This window comes from Hydractinia symbiolongicarpus, chromosome 7, assembly GCF_029227915.1.
Source record: "Hydractinia symbiolongicarpus strain clone_291-10 chromosome 7, HSymV2.1, whole genome shotgun sequence".
NCBI classification, from domain to species: Eukaryota; Metazoa; Cnidaria; class Hydrozoa; order Anthoathecata; family Hydractiniidae; genus Hydractinia; species Hydractinia symbiolongicarpus.
In genome coordinates, this window is record NC_079881.1 from 11,118,943 (window position 1) to 11,133,768 (window position 14,826).

General features: G+C 34.4%; 1 protein-coding gene across 2 annotated transcripts; it reads left to right on the forward strand.

Moving 5' to 3' along the window:
• The first annotated feature begins 812 nt into the window (after positions 1-812).
• LOC130649009 (uncharacterized) lies at positions 813-12,660 on the forward strand. 2 transcript variants are annotated; one of them, XM_057455192.1, is made up of 8 exons: positions 813-1,113; positions 1,477-1,540; positions 2,818-2,889; positions 3,530-3,565; positions 4,679-4,753; positions 5,464-5,531; positions 6,614-6,714; positions 11,797-12,660. In XM_057455192.1, exons 2-8 carry the CDS (start codon positions 1,484-1,486, stop codon positions 12,369-12,371), a joined length of 984 nt encoding a protein of 327 aa, XP_057311175.1. In that variant the 5' UTR covers positions 813-1,113; positions 1,477-1,483; the 3' UTR covers positions 12,372-12,660. The 2 variants fall into 2 exon arrangements, with proteins under 2 accessions (XP_057311175.1, XP_057311174.1); XM_057455191.1 differs by having other exon boundaries at positions 813-1,069.
• The last annotated feature ends 2,166 nt before the right edge of the window (positions 12,661-14,826 follow it).

Consider the following 14,826-nt stretch of genomic DNA (forward strand, 5'->3'; position numbering starts at 1 on the left):
ATGTTCTCTTAATTTACATACTGATGTTGTTAATCTCCTTAAACAGAACATTTCTAAACTTGGAACCTACAAGCAAAAAAACTTTCTCTAATTTTCCCTTTTTTAACTTGAAACCGCGAAACTAAAATTCCAGGAAAGCCAATATTGACAAAATAAACACGAGATTAAAATGAGCGCGTAAAAGCAAAACATCTTCAATCTAGAAGATGAATATAGTGCCGTGACAAGTTAATTCACATGGCCTGGTTGTCCTGCTACTAAAACTTAGATGCATACCTTACATGGCTAGCCTCTTAAATATCGAAGGATGTCTATTATTCTCAGGAAGAGCCATGGCTTAGATAGAGTTAGGAGCCTAATGCTCATTTTCAGCTACGCAGATCACACTTAGGTCCGCGCTCCACCAGACAACTTTTTGCAACATTCAACGGCCAGTGTGCCATCTCCCCGATTTCTCTCACATAGTCTGGGTTAGCCGGCACTATGGTAACATTTACTCGTCCATATTTATTAGTGGCAAAAAAAGGAATCAAACCTCGGGTCTCCCGCCGCCCCTGTGTGTGAGTTATAACAGGCTACGGTGCATTATTTGGTAGCACACAGATTTGTCCAATAAATTTAATAGAAGCAGGAAATTGTTTTTGCTCAAAATTAAAACCATAAATGCTTCCTGATGCATTTTAAAGAAAAAGAAAAAGTCTCTTCCATTTGCCGAGTTATCCCCCGCCTCCCCCCTGGCCGAGAAGTTTTCGTCCTAGAGGTAGAATTTGCAACAATCGAGTTGACGATAACTGAACTTATCGAGTCAAGAATCAAAACAATTTTTGATCTTTGGATGAGTTGTCTTGTAATCGACTCAAAATCCTTTTGCTTTCGTTATCTTTTATTTAAATGCTCTAATTAATACATGTATTGTTAAAGTATCTTGTTTAGCTTTTTGCTTTGGTATGAGATTGATATTTGAACGGAGCTTTGGTTGATAAGCAAAGGACCTTGTCTTGGTTGGACTGGCCAAATTTGTCAGCTAATGAGAATTTTGCCAATTGACTGTGAATGCTTGACTGTGAATGCAAGTATTTTATATGTAAAACCAACTCATAAACATAATACTAGGTCAGTTATAGGCAGCTTTCCTTGCCAAGCTAAGGAAAACAATCAATATGCACACACACTCCCTCCAGTTGTGTAATCATCAAAAATGTTAAATTGTGGCCTAAAGTTCTTGCAATTATAAGTCGCCATACCTAAAACAATTAATGTTTTTTTTGTTGTTGTTGTACATGTATTTAAATCTTTAAAAAAGGTTGCGTAAACTTCAATAATAATTTAACTCAATTTGGTCCTGATTTTTTGCCTATGTGTGCACATGTTTAAAATCCACGTAAACTTTTGTAAACATTGGCAAGTTATCTATATTTATAGCTAGCTAGCTATACATATTATTTTATTCTAAATTTAATGTTATTGTGTTTTTAGGTAAGAGATGGATTTTTGTTGCAAGGAAGGTTTCTTACAGAAGGCTGGAAAACGTTCTTTCCAAGTATGTTTAAATATATTAAATATTTTTTCATCCAATGTCAACCTAAACTGCTAATAAGATGCAAAATCCAGTATTTACTCATGGTGCCTTCACAATATATATATATCTGTCCTTATTTTTTATGGTGCCTTCACAATGTCTGTCTTTATTTTTCAAAACACAGGAAGATAGCCTTATAGATAGAAGCTATCCTTAGTAAACAATTACTTTTCCGTGGAATATCCTGCTCGGAAAGGTTTTCTGGTGAGATTTTTGCAATGTTTTTAGGTTTAGATAGGCACACTCTTCACGTGATGACTTATTAAAAATGTATTCCAATGGATTTTCATGTAGTTTGAGCCGAATTGATTATCTAACGTCCAAATGATGCCATTAAGCTTACCTCCCAGCCATAACAAAAAAAAATATTTAAATGAACTCACATTAGTGTGCTAATTAAGAAAAAATATTTTTGTCCCTAATATGCAACTTTGCCTCAGCATTGTAAGAATGAGCAGCCCAAACTATCTGCAATATTTACTTGCAGAATATGAGTTTCATGCTAAGTGGCATAGTAGGGTAGGTCAAATCGGGAGAATTCATTTTAATACCTTTTTTTTGTTCTAAATATGATTGTCGTATTTTAATTTAAAACCATTTATGAAATTACCATGAATATTTTTAAAAATTGCACATTTGTGAGATGATGGGTTTTACACATCTATTTCTTACGAAATAAATATTTGTGTAGAGAATTTGTTAAAAAATGAAAAAGAAAAAAAAAGTGAAGAACTACAGTTACTTTTTTATTTGAAAAAAAATGGTAACATATGGCAAGGTGTTTGCCTTCATTTTTGCTTCATATTCAGTAACAAGCTAAAAACCTGGTAGCAATTTGTACATTATAGTAAGCATAGTCCTGAACAATCCTAAAAATATTCTCTTGTTTGTTTCTCTTGAAATTTCTGGATTGTCCTGAAAAGTATTTATATTAAGCCACTCAGGTATTTATAAACCTTATAATGTTTTTCTTATGTTCAGGAATTCCTAGATATTTAGCATTGTTAGCCTTTTTATTTTAAACCATTTTGCTCTTAAAAAAAGGTGAAAATGTCATGGAATATCGTGGGATTTAGGTTTTATTATTTTCTGTGGTCAAAATTACAAGGCTTTGCAAATGACTGTACTGCAATGAATAGCTGGATGTTTTTATCTACAATGTATACAATAATAATAAACAGTCCCATTGGACTGGATTTCAACAAGTGTGACTTTAGTTTTGATGTCAATTGTTTCAGGCATGGCGTAAACGATGGTTTGTCCTTAATGGTGACAGTTTAAAATATTACAATCCTGCATCTGACTACAATGTAGGTCTGTTATTGTACTGTGTTTGGTTTTTAATTTATTTTAATTTATTTTGGTACGTTTATCACAACAGTTATTGCATTTTTCTAGTCGATCCTGCCTTCTGTGCTACGTTATATAAATAATTTTTAGTCATTTGTAAATTCATGCCTACAAAAGAGATTTCTTTGCAGAGTTGTAAAAATTTTATATCACATTTTTTTCTTTTTGCATTGGTTTGTGGCTCAGCAAAGTAATGTTTGGCGATTTTCACACCAAACTTTAGCCTGCTAATAAATACAAATTGTCTAGATTTTTTAAATTGATTTTTCTTATCTACTACTCAGAGAAAAGGAGATATAAGTTTTCTAGCAACATTTTTTTTACAAATTTAAAGTGAAAATATTGGACTTTCAGGAGGTTGGCTACACTGTTTTAAAATGCCAAAATAGCAGTATTTGCGTCACTCAGACCCCCTTTGGTTTTTATGCAGCATTACAGTATCTCCAATAATACTAGTTGTTGTGACTTCCAAAAGTTTATAATCCTAAGGTTATAAGCACTTGTTCAAAAATCATACCATACTGTTACCAGGGACTTTTATACACATCAAGATTTTTGTTATTAAAACTTTAAATTTAATTGGTTTTAATTTTTGTTTAGGAAACAAACTTGCTTGGTGTATTACAAATGGTTGAGGTATGAGTATTTGATTATAAGATTTATTTTATTGACATTTTTTAATTGTTGAATAGAGTAGTTGGCCTAACAACCTATTTCTATAAAAGCATTTTAAGAAAGTATATAGGAGTTTTTTTACTTTTTATTGAAAAACTGTTAAATAGAACAGACTGATATAAACAAAAAAATTAGTCAAAACATTTAAATGAGGTTTTTATTATGCATCAGTATTATGCACCAGTTTTATTATGCATAATCAGAATATGTGAGATATTTGCTCCAGTGTTACATGCTTATCATGTGCTTTTCTGGACTAAAACAATGCTAGTAATGGAGTATACTAAAATTTGTCCCTGCGTTTTACACACTATACTTAGTCATAGTCTAAGTCTTCCAAGCGCACAACAATATATATTTACAGACTTTTCTTTCAATAAAAAATTTCGGTGTTTTAAGGAAAAAATAGCTTATCCCTATTAATTTTGATGCGTATCAATTTTCACAAAAATTTAAATTGCCCCACAGATAAGAGTAAAAAATTAAAAAGTGTAAAATTTAGGGTTATAGGAGAATGTATATTTTTCTTTCTTGAAACAACGTCTTTGCACCTACTATTAATTTCACCCAAAACGTCTTAGAGATGTACATATTTTACATGGTTAGCCTAACACATATCGATGGATGGATGAATACCCTGTCTATTCAAAATTTGGATTTAAAAAATTATGCACTGTACAAGATGTTTTCAAGAGTAAAGTTTTATTTAAGAAATTGTGAACCAATATAGTTGCCAATGTGTTGAAGAAAGAAAATTTGATATTTACGTTCAAGTCTTGAAGCATTCTTTTTGCCTGTACCAATTTCTGTTTAAAACATTTTTTTAAACAAAGTCAATGTTTAAAACAAAAGTCAATTTTTCTTACCACGTTCATATTTAACATGTTTTTTTTTTGTAAACTGCACCAAATTTTGTCAAATATGCTGTTTATTAATGAAAAATATCAGATGAAAAACCCCCATCAGAGCTTAAACCACCATCTATATTGCATCTGTCAACACATAGTTTCACGTGTTTACTATATGTTTATACAAAATGTAACTTTAACTCATTGTATACTTTTGTATTCGTAGGTTCAATCAATCGTGCCATCCAAAAACCAAAAACATGGTTTTGATATTATCACAAGGAGCAGAACGTATAGTGTGGTATGTACAGTAAAAAATGGTTTTTGGTTGATGGACTACACGAACAAACTATCGGTGTATTGTCGCACTTTATAAATAAACTGGTTATTTATCTTACAAAATTGAAGACTGCCTGGGTTATTATTAGGCTTTCAAAAGTTTCCTGGTTATTTCTATACACGACTAGTTTCATCGAAAAAATAAAAGAGGGAAAAAAAGATAACTTATATTAAAAAGATATCATATCGTGGTACACTTATTTTATTAGGCCTCCTTTATGATATCAATTAGATTTATAACCACACTATAGAGCCAATTGGCGAAGATTTTTTTTTCTTGTCTAGTTATATACGTGGATTGTGGGCAGGACACGTTCTTAAGGCAAAACATATGTCAAACGATACAGCTATGAATTCAATGTTTCTAAGTAAGTAAGTAAGTAAGTTATATTTGCCATCATTATAAAATCGTTAAAAATATTTACAGAGAAAAAGAAATTGAAAACAAATAAATAAAATAATAAACTATATATAATATTAAAATGTATCATAAAAAATATAAAATAAAATTAAATGCAATTTTCCTGAGTGTTGATATGTTTGATGGCTGGATAACACAAAACAAGCCAAGGCGAGATTTCCATTGTGGTCCATTCTGCATGGTTTGCATTGAATAATAATAATAATCTGGATTCAAACTGTAATTTTTTTAATCTTGAAACTCTTTTATAGTCCGCGAAATCAGATCTCGAGAGAGATGACTGGATTCTTGCTCTGAGAAAAGCGTCAAGCAGCAAACGGTTTGTGGATTCTTTTGAAAGCAGACACAGTGTATAAAATCCCTCTTCCCCTAAAGCAATGTGCATCAGCGTTTTTTCAATAGTCAGGAATAAGGTATACACCAATCTAAGTACACTTAAATCTCCCTTTCTATGCTTTGACATACACCTTTCTTATAAGCATGCTGTAAAATTAGCCTTGCTTCAATATATTTTTATATATTGCTACTAACACATATCCTTAATCATTCAAATGCTTCATAGAGCCTAAATATTTGGCACTTTTGATTTTGTATTAACATAATACAAAATCAACTTGTTTGTCATGATTAAATTATATTTGAAGTTTAGAAAGAAGTTTGTTACTCTAATGTATGCCAATTGTCTCCCTAACAAATAACACTCACAAAGAAAAGTGAAACAAGATCTACACAGGCTACAGTCTCCCCCCCCCCCCCTTCCCACACTTTTTTTTCAAGAATTGTTTTTTTAATAAGGTTGTCATGTGTTTTAATCAATTATTATTCGGAAAATTTACAAAGGAGGACTGGTAGTTGTCATATACTATAGCCTTTCTCTGCATTATCTTCATTTTGCTTCGATGTTACTATTGCTTATTTTGAAAATATAGCTTACATTAAATATGGCGTTTCTGTATTTCTATATATAATCTCCTGCATTTTGTGAAGGCTTTCGAGCGCAATATTTCGGAATTTGAAGTATGTTTTAGCCAATCTAGGGGGCCGAAAGTTAAAAAAATTTCTTAGCCCGTCGGCCCCAATCATGGTCGAGCCTCCTGTAATACTGAATAATATAGCCCCTCCACTTTCAAAATTGCTCCGCAGGGCCTGCTACATATTTCCCAGCGTTATGTTATACTTTTATTATGCCTTGTTTAATAATTTTCGTCGTCTTATGCTAATAACGTGTATTTTTGTAAAGAAGGCGTAGTTAGTAAAAGAAGGCGTAGTTAGTAATCATTTTTTTATGTGGAATGACATCACTTTACTGCTACTGCTACAAGGGTTAGCATTGTTTTTGTTTTGTTTTTTTATATAAAAATGGGCCAATGTGCATTTTTTTGTGTTTCAATTTATTTGTAGCCGTTTGGATAATCAACCTTCACTTGATGCGAGTCGAGTTTATGATGAAATCACAACCTTACCAAGTCCAAAGAAAATTCAACCTGAATCTTCTGAATACGGTATTGTCGTTTGTGTGAGTTTACATTGGCGCGGGAGCTTTTTTTGTTTTTTTGTATGTTTATTTAGCCAGAAGTTGACTAATTTTTTCCTGCGCACACATCTTTTTTATTCGTAGTGTGTTGACTTATGGTAACGTACGAAGCTTTGGCAAGTTTTATAATCCTATTTCTTAAAATCTTTTATTCATTATTGCATTCTTATTATGCTTTGCTGTTTATCGTCTTCCTTATTTTTTTGAACATTATAAAGGATTATCAAATAAAAAAGAAACAGAAAGAATTACGTTGACGCAATGAAAAGAAAAATCAGAAGATGAAATAAATTATTACAATGTAACACCATGACATGAGAAAATGACAGCAATGTTCGTGGACTTACTTCAAAAAAAAAATCTTTATGTAAGAAGGACACAAATATGGTCCTACAGATCGGACAAAAATGAATTTCGTTTTTCTGAATAAGGGATGGAGTAATATGGTCAGTTTTTTTTACATTCAAGTATTTAGTTGTTACTTTTCAAGTATTTTGCAGCATGCAAAATTGATTTGAATTACAAGGGATGTCCTCCAATCACTTAATTTTTGACTAACAGAATTATAGTCGCCGAAAAATGACCGATGGGGAAATTACTTATTTGAATCTACCTAATAAAGAAAATATTTTTTTACCTCTGCCCCCTTTGTTTTAATTATTTTGCACCCCATTAAATGTCGCCTCAAAAACGAGATATAACGTCAAATAGAAAATCATATAAAAAATGTTACAATTATTCGGACCACTTGGATGATTTAAAAATTCGAGCTCATAGTAAAAGGGGTTTAGACAAATTAAGGCATGATTTTTATGTAGAGTAAGCTTAAAACTTGCAGATGAAATTAAGGCATGATTTTTATGTAGAGTAAGCTTAAACCCTGCATATCAAATTAAGGCAGGATTTTTATAGTTTAAACCTTGCAGATTTAAACTCCTCTGTTTGATTTATATAGTATGATATATGAAACTAAGACAAAAGATTTGCGTTAATACACAGTGTCACTGTGAGTGTCACTGCTGTCAGATGTTTTGTTTCGTCTGTAATCCAAGTAGTTACATATTTACTTTTTATAATCTTCAGCTATCATATTTTCGGTTCTTGAAGTGGATGTTTATTTTTAAAAGTTTGTAAAAACTATTAGTTTCGTAATATTGTGGAAATGCCATTATTTAAAAAGAAGAAAAAAAAAGGTAAAAAATGTACATCAAAATATAAAAAAGTGAGTTTAGGCTTGTATGATAGTAAGTGCAGTTTTTGTCAGTCATTTTGGAATTTTTAGTGAGTGCAGTCTTCGTTAGTGAGTGCAGCTTTTGTAAGTAAGTACAATCTTTCGTAAGTGAGTCCAGCTTTCGTAAGTGAGTGCAATCTTTGTTAGTGAGTGCAATCTTTGTTAGTGAATGCAGTCTTCATTAGTGAATGCAGTCTTCGTTAGTGAGTGCAGTCTTCGTTAGTGAGTGCAATCTTCATTAGTGAGTACATCCTTCATTAGTGAGTGCAATCTTTGTTAGTGAGTGCAATCTTCATTAGTGAATGCAGTCTTCGTTAGTGAGTGCAGTCTTCGTTAGTGAGTCTTGTTAGCGAGTGCAACCTTTGTTAGTGAGTGCAATCTTTGTTAGTGAGTGCAATCTTTGTTAGTGAGTGCAATCTTTGTTAGTGAGTGCAATCTTTGTTAGTGAGTGCAGTCTTTGTGAGTGCAGTCTTCGTTAGTGAGTGCAGTCTTTGTTAGTGAGTGCAGTCTTCGTTAGTAAGTGCAGTCTTCATTAGTGAGTGCAGTCTTCGTTAGTGAGTGCAGTCTTTGTTAGTGAGTGCAGTCTTCGTTAGTAAGTGCAGTCTTCATTAGTGAATGCAGTCTTCGTTAGTGAGTGCAGTCTTCGTTAGTAAGTGCAGCCTTCGTTAGTGAGTGCAATCTTTGTTAGTGAGTGCAGTCTTCGTTAGTAAGTGCAATCTTTGTTAGTGAGTGCAGTCTTTGTTAGTAAGTGCAGCCTTCGTTAGTGAGTGCAGTCTTTGTTAGTGAGTGCAGTCTTCGTTAGTAAGTGCAGTCTTCATTAGTGAGTGCAGTCTTCGTTAGTGAGTGCAATCTTAATTAGTGAGTACATCCTTCATTAGTGAGTGCAATCTTTGTTAGTGAGTGCAATCTTCATTAGTGAATGCAGTCTTCGTTAGTGAGTGCAGTCTTCGTTAGTGAGTCTTGTTAGCGAGTGCAACCTTTGTTAGCGAGTGCAACCTTTGTTAGTGAGTGCAATGTTTGTTAGTGAGTGCAATCTTTGTTAGTAAGTGCAGTCTTCGTTAGTGAGTGCAGTCTTCGTTAGTGAGTGCAGTCTTCGTTAGTAAGTGCAGTCTTCGTTAGTGAGTGCAATCTTTGTTAGTGAGTGCAATCTTTGTTAGTGAGTGCAGTCTTCGTTAGTGAGTCTTGTTAGCGAGTGCAACCTTTGTTAGTGAGTGCAATCTTTGTTAGTGAGTGCAATCTTTGTTAGTGAGTGCAATCTTTGTTAGTGAGTGCAATCTTTGTTAGTGAGTGCAGTCTTTGTGAGTGCAGTCTTCGTTAGTGAGTGCAGTCTTTGTTAGTGAGTGCAGTCTTCGTTAGTAAGTGCAGTCTTCATTAGTGAGTGCAGTCTTCGTTAGTGAGTGCAATCTTCATTAGTGAGTACATCCTTCATTAGTGAGTGCAATCTTTGTTAGTGAGTGCAATCTTCATTAGTGAATGCAGTCTTCGTTAGTGAGTGCAGTCTTCGTTAGTGAGTCTTGTTAGCGAGTGCAACCGTTGTTAGTGAGTGCAATCTTTGTTAGTGAGTGCAATCTTTGTTAGTGAGTGCAATCTTTGTTAGTGAGTGCAATCTTTGTTAGTGAGTGCAGTCTTTGTGAGTGCAGTCTTCGTTAGTGAGTGCAGTCTTCGTTAGTGAGTACAGTCTTCGTTAGTAAGTGCAGTCTTCATTAGTGAATTCAGTCTTCGTTAGTGAGTGCAGTCTTCGTTAGTAAGTGCAGTCTTCGTTAGTGAGTGCAATCTTTGTTAGTGAGTGCAATCTTTGTTAGTGAGTGCAATCTTTGTTAGTGAGTGCAATCTTTGTTAGTGAGTGCAATCTTTGTTAGTGAGTGCAATCTTTGTTAGTGAGTGCAGTCTTTGTGAGTGCAGTCTTCGTTAGTGAGTGCAGTCTTTGTTAGTGAGTGCAGTCTTCGTTAGTAAGTGCAGTCTTCGTTAGTGAGTGCAGCCTTCGTTAGTGAGTGCAGTCTTTGTTAGTGAGTGCAGTCTTCGTTAGTAAGTGCAGTCTTTGTTAGTGAGTGCAATCTTTGTTAGTGAGTGCAGTCTTCGTTGGTGAGTGCAGTCTTCGTTAGTGAGTGCAATCTTTGTTAGTGAGTACAGTCTTCGTTAGTAAGTGCAGCCTTCGTTAGTGAGTGCAATCTTTGTTAGTGAGTGCAGTCTTTGTTAGTGAGTGCAGTCTTTGTGAGTGCAGTCTTCGTTAGTGAGTGCAGTCTTTGTTAGTGAGTGCAGTCTTCGTTAGTAAGTGCAGTCTTCATTAGTGAATGCAGTCTTCGTTAGTGAGTGCAGTCTTCGTTAGTAAGTGCAGCCTTCGTTAGTGAGTGCAATCTTTGTTAGTGAGTGCAGTCTTCGTTAGTAAGTGCAATCTTTGTTAGTGAGTGCAGTCTTTGTTAGTAAGTGCAGCCTTCGTTAGTGAGTGCAGTCTTTGTTAGTGAGTGCAGTCTTCGTTAGTGAGTGCAATCTTTGTTAGTGAGTGCAATCTTTGTTAGTGAGTGCAGTCTTCGTTAGTAAGTGCAATCTTTGTTAGTGAGTGCAGTCTTTGTTAGTAAGTGCAGCCTTCGTTAGTGAGTGCAGTCTTTGTTAGTGAGTGCAGTCTTCGTTAGTGAGTGCAATCTTTGTTAGTGAGTGCAATCTTTGTTAGTGAGTGCAATCTTTGTTAGTGAGTGCAGTCTTTGTTAGTAAGTGCAGCCTTCGTTAGTGAGTGCAGTCTTCATTAGTGAGTGCAATCTTTGTTAGTGAGTGCAGTCTTCGTTAGTAAGTGCAGTCTTTGTTAGTGAGTGCAATCTTTGTTAGTGAGTGCAGTCTTCGTTGGTGAGTGCAGTCTTCGTTAGTGAGTGCAATCTTTGTTAGTGAGTACAGTCTTCGTTAGTAAGTGCAGCCTTCGTTAGTGAGTGCAATCTTTGTTAGTGAGTGCAGTCTTTGTTAGTGAGTGCAGTCTTTGTTAGTGAGTGCAGTCTTCGTTAGTGAGTGCAATCTTTGTTAGTGAGTGCAGTCTTTGTTAGTGAGTGCAATCTTTGTTAGTGAGTGCAGTCTTTGTTAGTGAGTGCAATCTTTGTTAGTGAGTGCAGTCTTTGTTAGTGAGTGCAATCTTTGTTTGTGAGTGCAGTCTACGTTTAGAGTGGACTTTTTTTCTGGAATTTTGGATCGTGCCGAACGTGAATTATTTCGTTATAAGGACATGCTAAAAAGTTCTACTACCAAATTGTGCGCTATCCACCTAGGTTTTACAAGAGTGTAAAAGTAGCGACGTTCCGGCCAGCCCAGTTGCAAAATAGTGATCATTTTACGTTCTTGTCCCCATTTGGATAATGACGAAAAAACCGTCCATGTCTTAAAATTTCTGTCCAGGAATTTATGTTGGTTGAATTGTAGATGCATTTCCCCTAGTTACCGTATAGGAAAAAAAATCTATCACATATAACCAATTCCGAATATTTCAGACTTTAGCAGAAATACCTCAATGTCAAGTAGTGAAGCCTCGTGAACCTAACAAAACATGTTTAGCACAATTTGGTTAAGTAACACTATGACGCTAAATTTAGTTCTCTTTTCTGATGCAGAATAATATAGTAAACAGAAAAGGCGGACTTCTGCATAATTTTTCGTACTAGAAGACATCAAAACCTTTTTCACTTTATGGTTTCACTTTACCAAGAATGTTTTTCTACTTTTGACGGATAGTTTAAATGTGGGGGAACAGGAGGGGGCAGTAATGTTTCTTTAAACTGTAGGGAGGTTCTTCTTTCGTTGCTGCTTCTCAGTTTAACCTGCAATTTCATTTATTTTTTTTAGAATATGTATTTGCACAGAAAAACAAGCCAAAGGAAGACAAGAAGGGCAAAAGTAAAGAAGAAGTTCCCTCTTCTGAAGAAAATAATTCTGAGATGTACGATGTTGTCAAACCCAGATCTCAGTCATGTCTTACCGATGTGGTGGAGAAAATAGAGGTGAAGCCAAGAGCAGCCACGCAAGATGATGCCAATCCTTTGGCACAAAATATCCGAGCGCATTCCATGTTACGAAAGATGTCAAAAAACGACGACGATGGAGAAAAAGTTGCCGGTCTGTATCAGGAGCTTGATGATCAATTAGAAAAATGCTCCTCCGGAGAGGAAGAAGAGGAAGATGATGACACTAACACAGTTTTTCCCGACATTTACGCTTTACCGAAACCGCGTGGTGAGGCATACGCCTTCGATGAAATTCGAAAAGTTTATGATTCCTCAGAACTAGAAACGTTACAGCAAAGTTTAGATCTTGATGCAATTTCAAAAAAATATAAATTAAACCTCGACAAGAAGGAGGAGTATCCAGCAATGCAGTTGTTGAAGCTTTACGTTGAGAAACTTAATAGCACACAAGGATAAGAGTGGATGAAGAAACACCATGAAGGAAGCACCGCACAAGAAAAAAGCACTTCTTACGCCCGCACGTATTACCCGATAAGGTAGTCTGCTTTTCAATGGTTGGGTTGCCTATCTATATACACACGCAATATTGTTTACACGCGCTCACACGTGCATATTATTTCAGAATTTTGATTGATATCAATTTTTGTATCTTTGTACTCTCATCTTTTTGTAAAGCTATATATAATTTTAAGTAATTGTAATATTTTGTATATTTAATAATAAATGTTATTTTTTTATAGTTGAAGTTGAAACACGAGGATTTTTCGTGTTTATCCTTCTGTAGCTAAATTTTATCCATTTTGATATAAAAAAAACAAAAAAAGACTGGAAAAGATTTAAGTGGGTGCCCACGCCCAATTTCAAAATGTTCATTTTATATTTTTCAATTTTTTGTTATATTTTTTGTTATATTTCTCTGTTTATTTTCATTAAAGTTCTTTATTAGAGGTTCATACGTTATAATTAGTTCGAACACTTAACACCCTTTCCTACAAACACCCATTGACGCCCCTATTTAAAGACTATAGGAGCAGATTTTTCGTATACCAATTGCATAATCCTCGTTCCAACGTCCCTTGGCCCCTATGCCGTTATTACGACAGGGTCGTTGAAGATAATCCGACCAGATTGTAATTGCATAACAACTTTCCAGACCCAGAATGCCATTTGGGGCACAGGGCCCTAAAAAGGACCCAGGATCTAAAAGGGCGACCCAGGACCCTACCAGAAGAACTAAGGACCCTAAAGAAGGACTCAAGTTGATTGTGAGTAAATATAGGGCAGTAATATTTTGTCTATGTTAGCTATGAACAGCTTTTTTTATCTTTTTCAGATTCTTTCACCTTTTATATTTACACTTCCTCAATTGGCCTTGAAAATGTCCAAAAGTGTAAATAGTTAAGAACAGTTATATCTTTTGTATATTAAAAGTGATAATACAAAAAACCTTTCCCAACCAACTCTGGCAAAAAGTGCACAAAATTTGACTTTTGTTTTAGTAACTTTCCAAATATCCTCCTAATATGAAAAAAATTAGAACTTATCAAGAACGAAAGTGAAATAAACCAATGAAAAGTGGTAAAGTCACAACGCTCTCCAGAAATAAGGTTTAGATTTCCGACTTTGGTTTACACAAAAATATTTTCGTGTTATAAGCTGTAACCCAATACCCAACCCCCCGCTTCAACTAAGTCGTTAATATTATGTGTTGTAGGTCGAAGGCAGAAAGAACTAACTATGTATAGTTATGTTTAAAACACTGGTGTCTATGAAGGTGAGCGACGCCAGTCTCGCTTTGCCAGTCTGGCTTTGCCATACAACATTAAAACGCCAATGAAATCTACAACTTATTAATATACAAGTCGTTACCCCGTGGACAATCCATGGAAATTCTCTCTCAAATGAGATGTATTTTTTATCCATTTTGTTACGAGAAAAATCGCATTTGTTACTATTTTTTCGTCTATTGGTGTATTCGGAAATCTAAGACGATTTAGAAGCGATTCAAAGCTTAAAAGGTTTTAAAGCAATTTCTTTTCCGTAAGAAATTCTTCTTGACTATATTCTAAGCTAGTAGTTTTTTTTCGTAGAGAAGACCTTGCACAGTAGATGCTTTCAATAAAAACTCACTTTACAGCGACATTCTTTATAGCGGAAGCCATTTCAAGGTCTTAATTTAAATTCTCCTCTAGAACTGATCTCTAAAGCGGACAAGCCCAATATGGATGAAACAATTCTTGTCTAAAGTTTCTTATGTTAATACTCTTCAGGTAATTTTTCATATTGTGGTTAAAGCATGGTTAAAGGCATATTCGATCTTTGTTATTTTATTTCATTGTTTTCCACGGCTATAAAAATAAATTTTTTAAATTTTCTTTTTAGAATACTTTTGCATAAATAAACGCAAGGCAAAAAATACCAAAATAAAAAACAGATCATTCTATAATTTGTTATTGTAGTACGTTTCTTCACCTCACGAGCGGAATTTTTTCAATGCGCATGTGCAGATCAGGGTGAACATCCCAAATCAAAGTTTTCGTTCATCCTTTGACTCCAACAATATTATTTTGTTGGTAGAACTTCGAATATTTTAACAAAGTGAAAATCTCATATAGAAACTCTACAAATAAAAGTACGCCAAAAAAAAAATGAAAAAGTAATTCAACGCATTGAAAAGGCTATTGCTATAAAATCATTTTAAGGGCGCAAAGTAGGGGTCAGTTCCCATAAAACCAAAAGTTATGTTTAAAACTAAGAAATAGCTAGGCAGAACCTAAGAAGTGTGTTTTTAAAAAACATTTGCTCATTTTTATATTGTCAATAAAATGCACACTGAATATCGAATCAGCTAGTTCTCGAAGTAATATTCTTCTTTTAATTGCTACTTCTTCTCAAGCGCCAAGTTCCGTCT

Excerpts from the sequence above, each read along its gene's own strand:
- LOC130649009 (XM_057455192.1), top strand. The coding sequence starts at position 1,484 with ATGGATTTTTGTTGCAAGGAAGGTTTCTTACAGAAGGCTGGAAAACGT. Across the intron at positions 3,566-4,678 it reads GTGTATTACAAATGGTTGAG|GTTCAATCAATCGTGCCATC; the intron begins GTATGAGTATTT and ends TTGTATTCGTAG. Across the intron at positions 5,532-6,613 it reads AAAGCGTCAAGCAGCAAACG|CCGTTTGGATAATCAACCTT; the intron begins GTTTGTGGATTC and ends ATTTATTTGTAG.